This window comes from Suillus subalutaceus, assembly GCF_016647625.1.
Source record: "Suillus subalutaceus strain FC151 chromosome Unknown DFJ58scaffold_83, whole genome shotgun sequence".
In the NCBI taxonomy this organism is placed as follows: domain Eukaryota; kingdom Fungi; phylum Basidiomycota; class Agaricomycetes; order Boletales; family Suillaceae; genus Suillus; species Suillus subalutaceus.
The window spans coordinates 195,898-215,154 of NW_024540332.1; the positions used below are offsets into that span (position 1 = coordinate 195,898).

The following is a 19,257-nucleotide window of genomic DNA, read 5'->3' on the forward strand; positions in this document are numbered from 1 at the left end:
ATCACTCTCAGAACCCACTCTCGCTTTAAGTATATATGTGGGTGTGCGCAGGACGTCTTCAGAGAAGTAGGCCTACTTGCAATGCATGCTAGTCTCGCAGTATGGTAATGGTCCATGGAGCTTGCGACGATACAATATTGCCTACTCTACGAGTCCAGCATGCGATGTCGTGCGTGTCCGTGGCTGGTTATTTGCATGATGCTCTTCTTATTATTCACAAGGAGTCCGTCTTCCTCTTCTCGATGTTCACTGCGGAATCTCAGGTTCCACACAGGATTTGAACTTCATCGGATTACCGCGTTCGATACGATAAAAACGGAATCTCCTCGCTCAGAGTCGCACTATCACTACACGTTCATCAGAGCAAGAGCAGACACTGGATGATTTATTGAAGTAAGCAAGCTCGCCGACGTCGTGATTAATATTATGCGCTGTTTACTGATTGATGCATTGGACCAGGACATTGATAACGAGCGAACGCCGTTATTATGACATTGTTTGTTCTAACCATCCGCTGGAAGTACGGCGTCGTCGGTCTCTTGCACCCTCTTCATGGACGGCTCCCACAAAGATTTCATCACCTAGGTTCGTTTACTCCATCACCTCAGCGCCGCGACAATCACCTGCACGCCATCGTATGGTGCGCTCCACATTTTCTTCTTTCTGCGCCTTCACACTTGTCCCTTTCATGCAATACAGAATACATCGTGGTTGTCGTCATCGATCCACCGCGAGCTATGTGTATACTTATGCTTCATCCCTTCACACACATTCTGCTTGTTTCAGTTCACCTTGAACGCTAATTTCAATACAACATCTACGCTCTCGAGCACCATCATCTACTGTCTTCTTCATGGTCAGGTCTCTCCTGTACCCAACGAAGAATACGTCGTGGTAGGTGGTACTTCGTTTGTCGAGCGATCGCTCAACTTCCCACAAGTCATACTTCATCGGCCATCGACATCCATCGCTAGTTTCTTATCACATCGCATATTGTGGTGTCTATCTGCATCGCACTACCCTCTGGCCTCTAGAGTCTACGTCCCTTGTATTCGACGTGGGGTGCCACGTGGTGGGCCAGGAAGTTGTCGAACTTGAATCAGCAATTGCTCGACCCACCATGGCCTATCCTTCTTCGATGCGATGTTCGTTTTGGCTCGTTCACTCCATCACCCGCCGCCTGCACATTCTCTTCTTTCTGCGCATTTGACTCTACGGATCTCCCTCCCACAGTGGAAACATTTCCCGATCCATCACGGGTTATACTCAACCTTCATCCCTTCCCACTCTGTCCCCTTACTCGATTTCATCATCTTAACGCTGGTTGCAGCTACTCTCTCAAGCGCCATCCCATGCCACCAGTCACTATCCTCTTCTTGGCATCCAATGCAGAATATCTCCCCGTGGTGAAGCTGTCGCTCCATCCACCACGAGCTATTCTTCATTGATCATGATGCACACACATAGCTAGGCCCTTGTCCACGTCGCACATCATGGTATCTTTTTACATCGCACCACCTCTTCTTTCTGCTTCTAGAGTCTATATCTAACACATTTCCGGCGGTTCGTGTCCACCCCGTCATGCTGTGCAGCACTGACGCACCTGAGAAAACGCCAGACCACTTAGCGATACTCACTGCGCCCGGAATTCCTCCCCATCGACTAGATCTCAAAATAAACTGCATATGCGCCATACGACGCAACCTCTCGGTCAAGAAGGGATTAGTGAAAAATGCATGGGTACGGATAACAGCTCTACATCGTCGAATTGTCGAAGTCCAATTGCTTAACAACCTCGAAAACCACTGTATTCCACGTATCGTGTTTTCTTTTCATGCCTTACCGCACAAGTTGGACGGTGAGTCGCAAACAATTTCCTTTGAGACTAGTTTAGGTCTCACGCTTTCTCGCACAGTTCTGGATCTCACAACGGATCCAAAGTTTTGCTCATGATCAGCTATACTTATACTGCATTGTCCTGCATGAAAAGCCATCGAGATACGCTGTGCTTATTTTGAGGAGCAAATAAACGATAGTGGAAATCTAGAGTATTAGTAGACTTTTGTACCCTAGATTTCCACTATGACGATGGCAATACAAGCAACGACCGAAGGTCACTGCTTGTACGACATATAATTTATAGTTGCACCCTCGATCATGACTGCAGTCCCAGTAGCGCCGAACTTATACCTTCCTGCCATCAAAAATCGGCAGTCAGCTGCCGCGGCTCGCCTTTCCTTGTAGCAATGTGTTCAAACCTTTTGACCATTTGCGATGTCCATAAAAGAATATCGAAGAAAACCGATCCTGGACCATCCGTTACTGGCGGCGCTCTTTCGTACATTCATGCCAGAGGAGGCCCCTCTTAAACTCCTCCACCTAGTGTTCCACAGCGGCCCTAGGCCGGGTGGTAGTGTGCCGGTCACAAATTGGTATTTGTGGATGGTGGATGATAGGCCCGATAATCACTACCTCAGTAGTCAATATGACTGAGCGAACACACATGTGTTCGCTCAATCGTATTGAATCTTACTGTAAATGCACTGATGTAGAATAGAGGAAATTTATGTTCGGCATGTAGAACACGAATTCCTGTATTCTATTTCAGACATTTGACCTCATCGGCCGATTTTGTCGTATGCGCCGACCGCACTGTGGGACGAGGTAATGGTTCTAGACAATCATCAGAAATCATCTCACCCTATCCCTCATTGAAAGAAACTGCTGCATCTGACCACGGACTTCTTCTTGGTTCACCTGACGATGTAGTAAGGCACCTTAGCGATAAGCCTGGTATCAAGATATGACCTTCATACGTACTTAATCTTTTCATTTTACATACACAATCACCAATCCTACCATGCGTCATACACGTTTCCCATTGGTTCTCCGTCCCAATCAAACGTATTAATTCCTCCCCTCGTCGGATGATCTCCCTTAGTCTTTCAACCCAAGACTGAGTCTGTCCCACCCTTGGCAGCACTATGCTTGTGTTCCCGCGGTCTGTTAGACCCGCTTTCTATGTGATGGGAAAGCAGTCTGTGAGACCACCCTCTCCAGAGGGTCTCCCACTCTATTCCGCCAGAGGTTTCAGAGTATCCTCCAGGACCTCGCAATGAAGACCTCCATACTGGTTGGAGGGCTGTCTTACATTGCAATGGAGGGTCATGTGTGAAGTTCGGGAGGTTCGGGAGGCCTCTAGCTTTCGTCGAGGGTCTCTGACAGTCTCTGACATTCCTTATGTTATTTGATCCTTTGGTGCCTATGTTATTTTTATTCAAGTCATGGTTGTCTTGTACTCATGTTATTTCAATTATCTCGTACTTTCTTCATGTTTTAATCTACTTGTTGCGATGTTCTGATTAACGGAAACATCAGATCCGGGCAAGCATATTAATGATCTCGGAGGCAACAGCAGGCTTGGAGGAGCCGCTATACTGATATTGACAAAAACGAGTTACAAAGATATCAATGTAGGTGGGGTAGGGTATAACACGCGGGTACGAGACAGGGCCAATGAGACTAAACAGACGACGAATGCAGGCACGAGCGACACATGATGCGAAAAGAGCAGATCAACTAAAAACGTCCAAAAACACTTGAGCAGCGAATGTAGGCATGAGCGACACATGAGGTGAAAAGAGAAAATCAACGACAAACATCACAAAACGCTCGAGGAGCAAGGAGGACATTAAGTAGCGGGAGGAGGCCTTGGGGGATTGGGCAGATCGCGACGGAATGCTCGTGGTATAGCATCATAGTCCAAATGAGCACCTTCATCCCATCTCGAATCCTGAAATCTCCTACCGGGGCCTTGAGGGTATCCTCATCAGTAAATCACAAATTTCTCCACAGAATGTACACAAATCATGTTCCCACGACAGTGAGCCACAAAGTCCACAGTTCCGCCAAAGTCACAGCCAACAGTGGCTGCAAAGTATACATTGTCTCCAGTTACTCACAGTTCTACAGTATAATTCAAGAATTTATCAACTAATATAGGTAGTAGTTACATAGTACTTTTCTCTAGGTCTATACGACTCAGTTTCGTACGATATGACTTGGCTTCAAATTGAATGATCAAACTTAAACAGCCGCAGTGAAGATAGTTTAAGATCTGAGTGAGACGCATATGTTCATTCACGCCTGAGAGGACATACAACAAATAACACTGCATAGCGAAATATTCATGCAACAACAGCATATACATAAGTTGAGTATCATAATAATGTGAAGAGGGAGTGCTCGGATCAATCAAGCTGGACGGTGAGGTGACGACCACGTTCAGTATCTTCTACTGGGATAATCAACCTCCTGCATCAAGTTTCGTATCGTTAGCTTACCAGTTTGTAGGCGGCCATCGCGTGTTTGAGTCGGATGAGGAAAATGACTCCATCCATTCTTCTTAAATGCGATTCACATGCACCCTAATCCAACATCCGCGTCCTCCAGTCATTTTTCTGCTTCTTCAGCTCGATATCGGAGTAAGTTTGCCAACACTTCGTTCTCGCGTATTATACAGTCCACCAGTGTCTTTTGCGCTAGATAAACTTGCCGCTTAGCTCTTACAAGGTCCAACACCAGGTTGGCCTCAGAGTCGGTTGGATCCTGTATGGACTGTTAAAATGTAAGGTACATCGAAAAAGCGAATTTCAAGATCGACATCACCAAGGAATTGACAGAATGAAGAACATTGTATATGTCATATGCACCCGATGGTCCTTCGCGATGATGTAAACGGGAGATCTGCTTGTCCATCCCTGATGCGCGTGCTGATAGAGATCGCAGTTTGGTTATGTTCATGGTAGTATTGTTTAAGTCAGTATCGGAAAATGCCGAAATATCGATCAGAAGGTTAATGATGACTGTCGTATGTCTCACCCTTACCCTTATGCCTCAATGTCCATCGTGCGGAAAAATTCTGAAGGACCACACATCTGTCGCTCGCCATATGAGCCAGCCCCGGTCTGGCTGCAACACGTGGCTAGAAGATATCATCAAGCTTAATTCCCTCATTCCACCCTTGGACCCAGTGAATATCGAGCACGACATTTCTCATGAACCAGAACTCCAAAGTCTTCCAAGTCAAAGGACACAAACGTCAAGACTACATCAGCAAAAGTGAAGGAATCAGGTGATGGGCCTAGAGCCACTCAACTAGGCTGGTATGGTCCACGATGGAAAAACTTCCTTGAGGTTACGAAGAGCGAGTGCCGCGCCCAACACGCGATAGAGAACCCATTCCCCAAACTAGCGAAAGATTTGACATGTTCCATCAACGAGATACTCATGGCTTCGCTCGTCGAATGGCTCGAGGGTGGTCAACAAGTCGAAGAGGGTAGGTCTTTTTTGCTGTCGAGATATTTTACTGACGTGTCTACCAGGTATTTGGCCTGATCGCAAGCATGATATGGCAAAACTGGTGTGTGCATTCATTGGCACGCATCCGATATCTAACGTGCTGTTATGTTAGCTGTATGAGGATTTATCAACGTGGCGCTCGGACCTCAAGAAGACCGTTGCCAGTATTGTGCCCTCCATGTACGACCTCATACCTCCATCTCATGTCCCACCCCAACAACGTGCTGCCTGGGTTGAAGAAGCTGCCACGGAGTTGCTCAAAGACGCTATTTTCTTACGCAACGGTGTAGATGAAAATGGGAAAACCGAAAACGCCTCTCATCCTGTGCTCCGCGAGGCTTCTATCTCTTTCTTCTATACAGGGTCTTACCGTGTTGCTCGCAGGAGACCTGAGGTCTTCCAGAAGTCTTTACTGCTAGAGTGCTTGGCACTGGTTTGCACCGCGGTATTTTTTCGTCCTTCCATGTCCTACTAACAACACACTGACCACATGTTTGATAGGTTAATTGTGTCCTAGATGGCTTTGCTAAGAACGGCAGCGGAAAATCATTTCCGAAGTTCACCGCAAAGGAATACTCTTCTTTGTATACTGCTATGCTCACTAACCTGGAATCGATCATGCGTGACCCTTACCATGGACCGAAATTAGCGCGGCAACTTCGTTCCTGGGCTGCAGCTGGATGGCAAGGAGTTTTTGCTTTCGAAGTATTGCATGCTGATGAAGTTCTCACAGGGCGGAGTCCTACAAAGTCGACGGCAATGTGAATGACGCTTCGAGACATTCTCATTTGAAAATCATCCTTGATTGACGTCTTTCTATTCTTGACATTATTGCCCCGCATTGATTCTATCTCGAGCGTCGTTTAGTGTAGTATGCATCTGATTGAATGCTATTATTGATTTTGTCGATTTTTTGCTTGTGTGTACATGTGTGAACAGTCGAGCAGCTAGCAGCAGCGGCACAATTATATTTTATTGGTACAAGAGCCCTTCTCTGGGTGTCTGTGAGTTATCTGTACAGAGATCTACAGAGTGAAGTAGTACTGTAGTGAGCTGTATAGAAGGGACCAAGCTGTCGGCCTGTCACACTGTACAGTTCTGTACAGTTCTGTACAGAACCGAGTGATTTACTGATGCCTTCCTCGCGGTAACTCCCTCCACCAACTCGACGACTATGATAGGGAGATAGTGATTGCCCACGCTCATCGGGGTCATTGTGCCGGGACCTGTATCCACCTTCATGAGTATAGCCTAAGTCACCCCCAGGACCGTACCGGGTCGGGTAGGCATGTTCGCGCTCACTAGGACCATAGTTACCATGAAAATCGGACACAGGTGAGCTGTCTCGAGTATTCAAGTCACTTTCCATACGAATATCGCCAGATTCATAAGGATCTTGAGGCGGACCATAGCGGGGATTGCGATGGTAGAATGCGTCACGGGGGTGAAGAGTGCCACGGTCGAGGCCACGCGCAGGTTCATGGGAGTACCCTCGGGTGTAAGGATAACGAGGATCAACATCCCAAGGATTGCGAAGGCCATCATGAGGGTCACGTACGGCCTCATGATGGTTGCGTGTAGGGTCGCGAACAGCACTTCGAGCATCTTCATGAGGTTCACGACCATCTCGAGGGTGACGGGGAGGCTCACGACCATCTCGAGGGTCACGGAGAGGCTCATGATCATCTCGAGGGTCACGGACAAGGTCGCATGGAGGGTCATGATCATCTCGAGGGTCACGGACAAGGTCGCGTGGAGCGCGTGGAGGGTCATGATCATCTCGAGGGTCACGGACAAGGTCGCGTGGAGGGTCATGGAGAGCATTGCGCAGTGGGCTGTCACGAGGGGCATCATGGGGGAGGTTATCATGTGGACGCTCGTCCTGAGTCTTGTGAGGAGTGAGGGGACGAGGGGTGTTGGAGTCACGAAGAGGCTGCTGGTCGGGAATATTGGGGGCCGCTGCATTCAATGGGGCGGTTGGGGGTAGTTCTTCCTTATCTCCTACTACTTCATCCTTCGTCTGTGCAGACTTCTCCTCCAAAGGATCAGACTGGATGTTAGCTGAACCAGTGGCTTCAGGGATGACGCCCATTGTGGTTGCAGAATTAGCCTTCACGCTGTTGTCGACATCAGACTCAGAGTCCGAGTTCCCGTACACCATACGCAGGCCACGATTCATCACCACCTGAGAGCCCTTGGTGACTGGGCGTGGTTTAACATGTTATAGAGCATGTAAATTAAAATCACTTGAATCAATGAAGTTAAGAATGAAATGTACCCTTTTTAGACTCATCAGAAGGTCCGCCTCGAAGGCGCATTGCTTTACCAGCATTAACTATCAAGCTTTCAGCAAACAGTAAGGCGGATGCACATGGTACTCACTATGTTCTGGTGATGGAGGTCCATCGGTTGACGATCCCACTGTTAATGGGGATAGTGGACCGCCTTTCGCAGGGAAAGTAGTTGAGGTTGGCAAGGGAGGCGGAGGTGCCTTGGATTGCACATTATTCTTACCTCGCCCAACTTTCTTCCCCACTTTTGAAGTGTTAGTCTTTTCAATTGACGGGGCAATCTTCTTTGACGCACGTGATGTATTCGCGGACTTGAGCTTCCTCTTCTTTCCACGTCCTGCTTCTTCATACTCAGAGTCGGGCTCTCCCACAGGATTCTCTTCGGTAGACGTAACTTCGATAACCTCACTCGGAGTTCCAGATGGCATGGGAACGGCTTTGGAAGGACGCGGCAGTGGTAAAGGAAGTCGAACAACCTTGAAAGGGCGTGAGGGTGGAGGTACAACTTCGACTCGCATTTTGTAGTTAGGCTTTCGCACGTTCACTTGAGGTAGGGGCTCGAGCGCAGAAGTTCCAACTGCATCATTGACACTTACACCCTCCAATGATTCATCATCAGAGGGTTCATCTTCGGAGGGTGGTATAGGGTGCTTGGGTGCTTTAACACCCTTCTTGACCTTCGTAGTTGCTGTGCTGGGCTTGAGGCGACGAAGACCATTGTGATCAGTATGGCCGTCAAGGAACAACCGTCGCGCGCCATGATGGGGCCATTCAGAAGGAGGTGCCTCGCCCTCGATTATGGGCTTCTCTGAAGCTATTGCAGCCGCTATATATCGTGTAAGTATAACATTGTTACCCATAATATGATACGTACCTCAATCATCGTCGGGAAATTTGATGATGCGCATAGTGCCTGCCTTCAATGAATCGACAAGTGCAGCGATCTCCTTATACATCAGCGCCCCAATGCCTTTGTTTAATGCATGTTTACTGTGAGCTTCACTGGGAAATAGGCACTTGTGTGCAGGATATCCTTGGATGCTGAGATTGGCTTCCAAGAGTGTGGCTGGCATGAGCTTCCAAGGGAAAATCTTTCCGCCGTGTATGTTGCAGCAAAATTTGGCTGGTGCGATGCAGGATATATCAGGCTAAATGAAGATGAGTGGCAATGGTTGCACATACCAGCTTGCCTGGTGATTTCCTGCTTCACGAATTTCAAGTTATCCTCCTGTCCTCCCTCCACAACATCAGAAGCCTGGTCTATGTCGTGGGTAATGGTCGGTGTCTGTTTTTGATGACTATCGTCCCCGGTTTCTGGAAAGGCATCATCAACCGCAGATAGCGATGTGGTGTTACTGGTTAGGGCTATGTAAGCATCATGTAGCATGAACATAAATGTACTTACTACACGTGGGCCTTTAAATGACCGATGATCATGTCATCGCTGGCACGGCATCGCATTTCCCAGAACTACGAGTTACTGAGTACGTGTTGACGTTGAAGGTGAAAATGAGCTTACCCCACCAGCACCAGGTGTGTTTGTAAGAATGACCAAGCGAACCATCTTCATTAACCACTTTACCACATAATACAACGGCTGCTTCAAATCCAAATCTAGCGGAGCTGGACTCGAGCTATAACATATGTTAGACAATGTTGTCACTTCAGCAGAGATTACGCACGATGCTCGTCACACTCCGATAGTGTTTTTGGAATGCTTGTCCGCGCTGGGCCAATAGTTTGGGGAGACGAGCTCAGGAGAGCTACTTCCTCATGCTTCGATAGGATGTCTTGATAGGTGTCGGGAAAGGTGTCCTTGAATTTCTCGTAGCATTTTCTTCGCAATGTTGCACCTATGAAAGAATATAAGCATGCAGCATCATGCCGTAGTTTCATATGAACTTACTAGGTGTCCCACTGCCTTCTGATTTCTCTTTTTCACAGCGGCCGAGCTCCTCCTGCAAGTGGTCCTTGAAGTAATTGGCGTACAGATTCCAGTAATTAGTGCCGTTCACACTGCGTCCTTGAGACTTCAGGTATAATTGATTAGTTGAGTCATGGGGAGGGCGGTGGACGCTGCGAGCTCAAGAAAGTGACGCTCAATGCCCACAAACCCAGTGTCGAGTGCTGCATTCATATCTGCTGACCTGCGGCCAGTTACCGCTTGATCCTCCTGGTGCATTCTCGGCTCACTCTCTTCAGGGAACCGAACGCGGTAGGTGGTAGCCGGAGAATAGTGACCTAGGTCCAACTTTGGACTAGGATCTCTTGTTGAGGCAAGGAGTGCATTATCAGTGGACGCAGAGGCACCAGGAGTCTTACCGCCCACCATCCTTGAGTGGTGTTGGCGGGATGATGTTTGTGGCTGGAATAGGATGGGCATGATCTGAGGCGGTACATATGGTGCAGGATGCAGGGTGAATGGTGAGTTCTGCATCAATCCCGAAGACGGTTGGCCTGCTGGATCCAGCGAACATCCGCGAGACATGAGAGGCTGACCAGATGAACTGGCGGGAAAACGAAAAGGCGTGTGTGAAGGCAGAGGTGCAAGGTGGGTTGTGTTCTGCGCATTGGTAGTTTTACAGTCTTGCACGTTGGTCACAGACGGTGCAGGCCACAGCGACTTGTCGCCCGCTCCAGCCATGCCTAGAGCTTGATCTCCGAGTAATCCAGCCGTGAAAGTATCAGGCTGCATCATTCCGAAATCACCAGATGGGTTTTGCTGCATCCAAGGAGACTGCTGGTCCATAGGGCCGTAAAACAAATCCTGCAGTTTGTGCAGGACCTTGTAGTGGAGGAAAGGGTGAGTTTGTGCCGACTGTAAGCCACGTTCAGCGTAAGCGATGACGTATCGCTTGTTGAAGTTGAAGCACCGTCCTGCACCACGTGGTGGAATGGACCAACGGAAGCTGAACGTCGTTAGAGGTATTTTGATAGGCCTGGCGTCGGGCAGAGGCGTCCTTGGACAATACCGACGTCCCGCACTGTGGCCTTGAGTCTGGTCCTCAGCCATGAGGGAGTCAACTCAGCAGGCGGTGGTGCTTCATATCGACGACCTCCGCCAAACTGTTCCTCAACATAGTCGAAGGATGCAGGGGATGAGCCCATGTAGCTTGGACCAGGAGATGGCTGTTGGTCGACACCAGAGGCATTTCTGGCTTTTGTTGCGTCATGTCTGCAGTTAAGATGTCAATGACAGAGCAATATTTGGTACGTGGGCATGCGTACCTATATACAACAGGCGATGGCGAGAATATATCGGAGTGAGATGTTTGAAACCTGATCTCCAGCGCATCGTAAGTATAGACATTATACTGACACAAGAGGGTTGTCGCTTACCAGATCGGGGGTATGTTCAACGAGGGTAACGTCGAGGTGGTCTGTCTGTTGAGCGGATCGCGTAAAAATACTAAAATTGAGGGCAGCATGCGCATAGGCATCATTCCAAGTAGTAACACGAAAGAATGTTGCTTACCAGAACAGAGGGACGTTCAACGAGGGTAACGTTGAGGAGATCTGTTTTTTGGGCGAATTGTACAAGATGCTAAATAAAATTGAGGGGAATACTGGAGGCGAAAGAAAACGTACCCCAAGGGCTCATACTTAAGACGCATAACCACAGCGTTGCTTGGTGGAAGGACCATCGGTTCATTAAGACTAAAAAGAGATAGATGAGCATTGATAGAGAGGCTACATATGAGATACGAATTGATTTTACAAAGGCTCTGTGGAGGGTCAGAGAGCTACACTCACAATATCGTGCCTCTTGCGGCGAGGCTCCAAGGAGGGTTCCGTACAAATCACTAATGGTGTTAACGAGACTCAATCAGATTGAAAATAAAACTAGTACTGAGTTTGAAACGTACTAATGGAGTCACAGACTCACAGCCACCCAACGTACTGCCAACTGATGCGGAAACAATGGTAAGATGTAGGTGAGAGTGCGGTGGTTGAACGAAACTTACTTACAAATAGCCGTCATCCCACCAACGCAATCAGACGAGCAAATTTTCCTTTTTGGTCAGACCGCGTGAAAAATTTGGCCAGCGGCGAGCGCCCAGCGCCCTCACTTAATTACTCCCGCAAACAGCCTCATGCATGCTGCATCTGTGATTAATCATCGAAGGCCATGCATGATCTATCTGCGATAGTTGCGTACCACGACCTCTCGCTTCGTGAGCATCGAGTCTTTGCGGATGCCCTCAAGAACAACCTGCTCACCATCAAGACCATCACCAAACAAGGTGCCCTCGCAAATCTTGTGGCCTCCCGCAGCCGTGTCATCATCGAGGAAGCACCTGCACCTCATTCCGACCACACCCATGGGTGGCGCTGGTATGCGAATGGTCGATGTGATCGGCTGGGTCTTCCTCGCCTCAAAGTCAACCACAGCTCTCCTGAGTCACCTTCTGCACAATGTCCAGCTCCTGGGCCATTGTCTTGTGGACGAAATCCTGCATCATCTCTTGCATGGTGCCGGCCTGCTCGTGGGCCGCTATCTGGTGCACGCGCTCCTGTAGTGGCTCACGCAATGTGTCACCGGCAGAAACTCAAGATGTTCGTTGAGGTCCCACTCCCCCCACCCTCCTGGAGGTCGAGTTTCAATCCAGGACGAGACCTGTCACTGGTAGGTAGCGTCCAGGAGCTCATTCCGCAGATAACCTGCATTGGGCAAGGTTCGCAGAGTTCTGATGGGACTGCTCGTGGGGAAGATGAAGCCGAGGCAGAGGTGGATGAGCTTCTGGCGTCCCTTTGAAGTAAAGTGGGGCTGAGAGATGTCACGCTTGGGGTTATGTAGTGCTAGAATCTTTTTTGCCATTGCTCACTTGTTTGGATTTTGATACGTACATTGTGAGCGGTGTCGTTTAAGACATGGAGGTATAAAAGAAGATTGAACGTTTGAACCGTGCTAAGATCCTTCATAAACATGAGGCAATTGTGAGCCAATGAGATTGAAGATACCAATAGTGCTGAACTTGAAAGACATATGTAGAGGCATTGACCACTTATCACGCTGTCTGGACTAGCCTCGTCGACGCTAGCAACACGCCCCATCATGCTCATACAAAGATTTTGACAAGAACTTCATTGTGGATGGCCATATCACATTTCAACAGGTAACTAGGTGGTACAGCAGCGAGATGTTCATATCAACTTTGGTTGACTTTGACTATTTGTCCAATCACTAACCTCACCATGGGCCGCCGAGCTAAGTACCTCACATCGGAAGAAAAACTAGCAGCTGCTCGTCAACATACGGAATCATATTTACAGTCAAAACGGTAGGTATCATTCAGTGACTTGTTATTGCAACGTTGTTGATATGTTTGGCAGAGGCAAGATCATTCGACAGGCTCAGAATGCTCGTGCCTACGCCAAACGTCATGGTCGACGCGGACCTCATACAACTCCTAGGGCCCTGCACAACCCTCTACCGTCTTCAATCTCACAGTTTGCCAATCCTCCTCTTCCCAAATCATTTCTCTTTCACCAATCGCTCCATGGTTCTGACTTGATCGATGTTTCGGATCTCTCCCAGTGGGATAAAGCCCCGCCTTACAATTCTCTGCCTCCACCCGACTCACCCGAAGAACAGCGTTTTACACGAATCTCTTTGACGTGATGCACGGACATAATTTGCGTGTGGATAGGGAATCTCGCGCTCATCGTCAAGCTGTGTATGATGCAGGAGGGGCGTCTGAAGTTTTGGAGGAGCTTCGAGACGCACAGAAGAGGTTGCTTGCAGGCTGGGATGACCTGAATGCTCGTATCGCTAACAACCTACAGGTATGTGGAAGACACAAGCTTATGGCTGAGTGCTACCGCCATGGTGTCGCGCGGAGGATCTTAACTTACCAGAGGGAGGTTGATTTGCTAGTTACTGGGCAGAATCCATATTGTCTTAGTCCATAATACCTGTTATTGTACTACTCTACTTCGAATCATGCCTGTAAACTGGTAATGCAAGAACCATAGTCCGCAGATAGTATCGTAGATCGTCCATGTCCTGCTCTCGTACTCCTGTAATATGTTTGCCGCGTACAATAGCAAAAATGTCGCCAAAACCCATACACCACAGTCGAAATCATTGTTCTGAAGACGTTGGACCTAAAACAACACGAAGTGGTCGGCAAAGTTGTGAAAAATGGAGGATGAAACTCACGTTCAAAGGTCGAGCAACCCAGCCTTCAAGGTCAATATTAACACGATATTCGTGTTGGCGCGCAATAGCAAGGAACCGAACAATTAATCTCATTATATCCTTTCATTAAGATCCGATCAGTCAAACGCAAACGCATGATTTAAATTGAACCCACTTCGACGTCCTTTTGCCAAGGCTGCCTGTCACCTAGGCTATCAAAAAGATGAAGTTCTTTTGTGGACAGCCGGATGACACATAGCACCCAGTGCCCAATGCCCGACGGACGATGAATAGGAAGTACCCATATATCCTTTTCCCAATAACGAACCCATGATGTATTGCGCCAAATGACATTGTCTGGCGCATTGTAACGAATACGGGGAAGATCGTGGGTTGAGAGGATGGCGCATTGTGCACCCGATGTCCTGAGTTGAGAGTGCCAGAGAAGTATGGCACAACTGTTGATGCATACATCATTCAGGCGTGCTGTAGGAGAACTAAGGAAACCGATGTCCCTAGGGTCAAATATCTGATACGGGATTCCATCCGAGCTAGGTTGTACTCGGGAGACAATTTTGCCTGATATGAGAATGCCGCGCTCACGCAATGGAACATTAAAATCATCCGCAAGAAGAGATTCTAGTATGATACATCAGTGCCGTATTCCTGACAGTAAATGTCAACCCACCTCAGGAAGTTCCCAATGAATGACGGCAGTAGCTTCGCGCACATGATCAGTTGAGTCATCATCATCATCATCCCACTCTACCGTGCCTATCTGACCCTCCAGAACGTCAGCAAGCGCTGTTTGTTCAGAATCAATGGGAGGAGGATGGTCAGGATCAGCAATGGAAAATTCATCCCCACCCTCGAGATCTGGCGCTGCAGGTATGCCAGCATTGATGGCAAGAAGTGTCGTGCTGCGCGAGGTTCCCGAGAGGGTGGTAGCTACCTCCAGTGCATTGTTGACTAGGCTAGCGAAGCATGCCGGAGAAGCTAAGGAATTGGACCATCGAGATTGAAGTCGGACAAAATTAGCATGCCGTTGCTGTAATGGGACAGCAAACGGTTCATCTAAGTTAGATTACACATCAGCAAAAAGTTGCTAGAAGAATAGAATCCACTCCCTTTCTGGCAACCGAAGAGCGAGTTCGAGCGCTGCCAGCTCATCACCAAAGAAACGACAAAGATTATCAGCCTCAATGCTGAGGCGGATATGTTCTTCTTCACATCGATCCCGTTTGAGGAGTGCACGTATACCGTCCCTGATGCGTGAGTCCTCCAACCATCGGGGAACTTCTCCTACCGATGGTGTAATCCATACATCTTCCATTAATTTAGGGTCGTTGCGTAGTTCCGTAAGTTTCGTTGGAAGAGGGGAAGGCAGGGGAATCCCCCAACTCGGTTCGTAAAGGGAAGCTAACCGTTCACAGTAGGAGTTGAATTTTCGAATAGCGGTCATGAGGGCAGGTTGGCGCTTTGCTATAGCTTTGCGCGTATGCTGATGGAGCTTAGTGCCTGTAGGTAATTAACAAAGTATACCACTGTATTAACAATGGGGTTCGAACTCACCTAGAGCTTGGGGCGCCTCCAACGGCGCGGTCAAGTTTGTCCCACTCGAAGAAGCTTGCAACGGCACGTTTGCGAACATTAATTTTGAGGTCCCGCGCCATTAAAAGGGTACGAACAAAATCAAGATTGACCCCTTGAAGTTCAGGGAACCGATCATGAACGTTTAGAGATGAGTAAAGAGCCTCAACTTTGTCCATTAGCCGACTATGTCCCCTCTCCAGGCTCAGCAGAGCTTCGAATGTATCGTCAGAGGCCGATTCTTTTTCTAGCATTACTCTGGTAGTCTGTAGTGCTCTGTCCGATGCATCGAGATCTGCCTGGAGGGCCAACACGGTGTCCAGCTCTTTCTTGAGGCGAGATGGAGGTCTTGGAGGACCGTTTATCAATACTAATGCACTATAATAAAATGAACTCACGAGCACGTATGGATAACTGTGAATGCCGTTGGTGGGACCACTGAGACCGTAACTCGTCGATAGGGATTTCGCATCGGTCTAGTACATCTTGTGCTGCAGACCCTTGTTCTTTGATGCCACGTCTAAGGCGACGTTTGATCCAATCACCGAGATCAGCGCGCATTTCGGACCCTATGGCTGCGGCTTGCCGATCAATCAGCCAGAGGCGACGTTGACGCTAAAGAAGGTTTCGCGTGAATAGGGTTATAATGAAATTGAGGCGGGACGCACGGAAGAGGTCCTCTCAATACCAATCAGGCGAACAAAGCGCGACCAAAGACGCTCGGTCCCTTCCCCGTCGGACAGGCCAAGCCCAACGCACATTCGTGGGTTATAAATGAGCTGACATGCCCACTCATGGCCGTAGGCATTGCAGTCGTCGCAAAACGAAGTCGTGTGGTGATACTTTCAGGAAGGATATCATACTGGAGAGGTGTGAGCGAGCAATCTAAACGTTAGTGATAGCATACTTTTGCGAGGGATCGCGCCAGAACACATCCAACGTCATATAAAGCAACAACTGTTGCCTGGTGCGGGAGTAATGAAAACAAGTGTTGGAGGAGGGCTACAGAGTATTTCTGTTTTCTCCAGGAGAATCGATGTTAGCGAAAAACAACGGGATATCATGGCGACAATTAATGCCATAATACCTGTGTCATCGAAGTTATCCATCGCGGTCTTCTGCTTCTTGCCGTCAGCAGCCTCATAAGAAGTTTCACATTGGTCCACAGCCTCGTCAGGGATGAGGGAAGCATAAGTTCTTGGAGGATGCTTATGTAGGGCGTCTATCCGGCGGCCGATACCATCAACGAAGGTTTTTGGGATAAAGTATGTAGGGTCATAGAAGGGTGGACAATCGCCAGCTGCGCGTCGGTGGCGGTGATGGAAATTCCCATCCGTTGCAACATGAATATCGCCTCCATCGTCTGGGGATCTACCATAAAGTATGCCCCCGAAACAAGCAGGGCATCTTTGAACCAGAAGGGGCGCGCATCGACCTGGATGTAGGGTAGGAGAATGAATTTCAGGGACGTCAGATGTTGCTTGCAAGGTCATGATGCGGTCCCGGCTTTGTTGGAGAAGGGTCTCGAGTTGTTGTTCGACTTGGACTTGCAGTATGTCAAACCACTGGACAGCATAGCCGAGACCTCTGCGAAACGGGTCCTGGATAAGTCCGCCCTTCCAAAGCATGTTAGTAGTAATTTAAATACACAATTGAAACTTACTTGTGCGTCTGTCATCTGAAATCCCCGTCGAGAATAATGAGTCTTTAATGCTGATGCGAGAGCATTAATTGCATCACATGAACGCTCAAACAATGTGCGATAGAATGAAAGTAGATCCACAGACACAGCCATCCGAGGCTGTGATGGAGCGGTTGGGAATAGACCATGGTGGACCAGAACCTGCGGGAGACTGGAGCACGCGCAACTTAGTACATCTATAGATTCAAATCCTACACAAATGTCAACGCACACCTCCGAGTCTTTGTTGCATAATGATAGGCTTACGATCGAAGAATAAACAAACCAATGTGGTCTGTTTGGGTGAGCACGATGTTGTCTCACATGCAGATATGACTGGGCGGATGATCTCTAGAGTTTTGCCCTGGGTTCGTCCGAAATAGCGAAGTAAATGGTTGACGAGGGTTGGCACAAGTGCCGTCCAGGAATAATACAGTGAGTTGGTTGATTTATCTGGCAAAATCCGTCGTTTGACTGGCGTGTCAATTGCCGGGGTGTCAGACTTGGAGGTTCTAACATTCCGACGTCCTCGGAGTGAAGTGGGTGGGCATCATCAACGTTTATGTGTTGGGCGGTATCATTGCAGTCCCCAGCGTGAGCAAGGTCAGCAGAAAGTACTTGTGGGTCTGATTTTTCACCTCGCGGCTTCATAAGTTGCTGCATTTCAGCTAGAAGTCGGCGACGCTTCGCCTCCGCACCCGGTATCTTGATCAATGTTTGTGTTTTCCGTTTGTCTCGAGCTTTCCTCGGGCTCACAAAGTGGTGGCCTAGCCCTGAAGATGTGAGCTGAGATTTGCGAGTGGGATGAGGTGTGGAGGACGACATTGTGGAGATAAGAGAAGGACATACCAGTATGAAGAAGTATCAACAAGGCTCCAACGCTAAGTTTGTGGAAAGCACGTGAGGGATGCGCTGGAGGTATGGGACATATTTCTAGAGGTCTGCGAGAGGTGTCGTGAGAGGGTTTTTAGGTATTTTAGAGGCGCGAAGGGGTTCTGGGAGGGTGGAGCTAGAGGGACGCGAGGGAAGCGAGGTGGGCTAGGAGTAAGTGTTATTAATAGATGGGGGGAGGGTGGGTCTCAGAGACCACTTTCCCATAACATAGAAACCGGGTCTCTTGGACCCTTTATAGGCACCGAGAACTGATGCCTGAGGTGTGCCGTCCAGGCATATGAAGCACCTATGACAACTGCCACCCACGCATATGAAGATGGTATGACTACTGCTTCCCGCGCATATGAAGACACTATGACTACTGCTGCCCACGCATATAAAGAATGTGAGGACCTTGCCTGCTTGGAGGGCGAAGTTACTGTTTCAATGCTTCAAGAAGAAGGCAAAGAACTTCTGAACGCTCTACATCAGGAAAAGCCTCCTGGGCAAAAATTGTAATAATTTGCGCTAAACGATGTTATTCTGATAATTCTATCTAATTTCAAGTTTTAGGAATAAAACGGCTAAAAGACGATAATGTACAATGGAATTATCGAGACTTATTTGAAAAATACAGTAAGTGTATCTATCTAGATACGAGTTCAACCAAAAGTGTTACAGTCATCTAGAACTGTATCACTCGACCACTCTCGCAGGACGACGGCACCGAAATTCGGTAGAAGATGGGCACTCCGCACGATCTTCGACAATGGCACAATGCTTGCCACTTTTGCGCCACCAAGCAAGGAATGCGAGACCTTGTAAAGGCCGTGGTGTCGATCGGGAGCCAACAGAAACGACGAGAACCATTCGATATAGGTACAATGTATGTCAGTAATAGCAACACAATAATGAGATCACAGCTCACAAACAGCTGGCAGGCAACGACTTCGATCGGCATGGCTCTTGCTCGAAGTGGGATCACACACTCACTTCCTGTAAATGGCGGGCAACGACTTGGATCAACATGGCCCGAGCTCGAACGAGGATTGACACACTCACAAGCTGCGAATGGCGGGCAACGGCGAGCATGCACGTTTGAACAGTGGCAAACGACTTTGCTTGAACAACAATTGACCACGTCATTTTTCACACGGTCTCACGTGTCACGTTTAAACATCAATTTTTCTTACAAGTTCAACGACTTCGTTCTCAACCTTCCACCATCATGATGCCACACATCATCTCGCATGCCTCCAGGTGTGTCCTTTATTTTGTTCATTGTATTGTACTAATGTGTTTGCCCTGGTGCAGCCTAC

The 19,257-nt window shown here is 48.4% G+C and overlaps 3 protein-coding genes across 3 annotated transcripts; 1 reads left to right on the forward strand and 2 right to left on the reverse strand.

Annotated features, from left to right (window-relative positions):
* Positions 1 to 4,891: 4,891 nt before the first annotated feature.
* On the forward strand, positions 4,892 to 6,126 carry DFJ58DRAFT_730105 (uncharacterized protein; the record flags this gene model as incomplete). Its single annotated transcript, XM_041385837.1, has 5 exons — positions 4,892 to 5,032; positions 5,077 to 5,338; positions 5,385 to 5,422; positions 5,474 to 5,806; positions 5,863 to 6,126. The coding sequence occupies 5 exons, from the start codon at positions 4,892 to 4,894 to the stop codon at positions 6,124 to 6,126; spliced, it is 1,038 nt and encodes a 345-aa protein (XP_041241898.1).
* Positions 6,127 to 6,370: 244 nt separating this feature from the next.
* Positions 6,371 to 11,634, reverse strand: DFJ58DRAFT_843138 (uncharacterized protein; the record flags this gene model as incomplete). The annotated part of the gene is made up of 18 exons (XM_041392921.1): positions 6,371 to 7,563; positions 7,640 to 7,696; positions 7,744 to 8,478; positions 8,644 to 8,775; positions 8,835 to 9,007; positions 9,058 to 9,122; positions 9,172 to 9,275; positions 9,335 to 9,505; positions 9,559 to 9,728; positions 9,800 to 10,529; positions 10,625 to 10,827; positions 10,881 to 10,966; positions 10,992 to 11,036; positions 11,128 to 11,168; positions 11,241 to 11,309; positions 11,406 to 11,455; positions 11,539 to 11,559; positions 11,618 to 11,634. 18 exons carry the CDS (start codon positions 11,632 to 11,634, stop codon positions 6,371 to 6,373), a joined length of 4,062 nt encoding a protein of 1,353 aa, XP_041241899.1.
* A 6,966-nt stretch (positions 11,635 to 18,600) lies between these two features.
* DFJ58DRAFT_663173 (uncharacterized protein) lies at positions 18,601 to 18,816 on the reverse strand (the record flags this gene model as incomplete). The annotated part of the gene is made up of 1 exon (XM_041382341.1): positions 18,601 to 18,816. A coding segment is annotated over one exon (216 nt), but the record flags the coding sequence as incomplete, so codon positions are not given.
* Between the last annotated feature and the right edge of the window lie 441 nt (positions 18,817 to 19,257).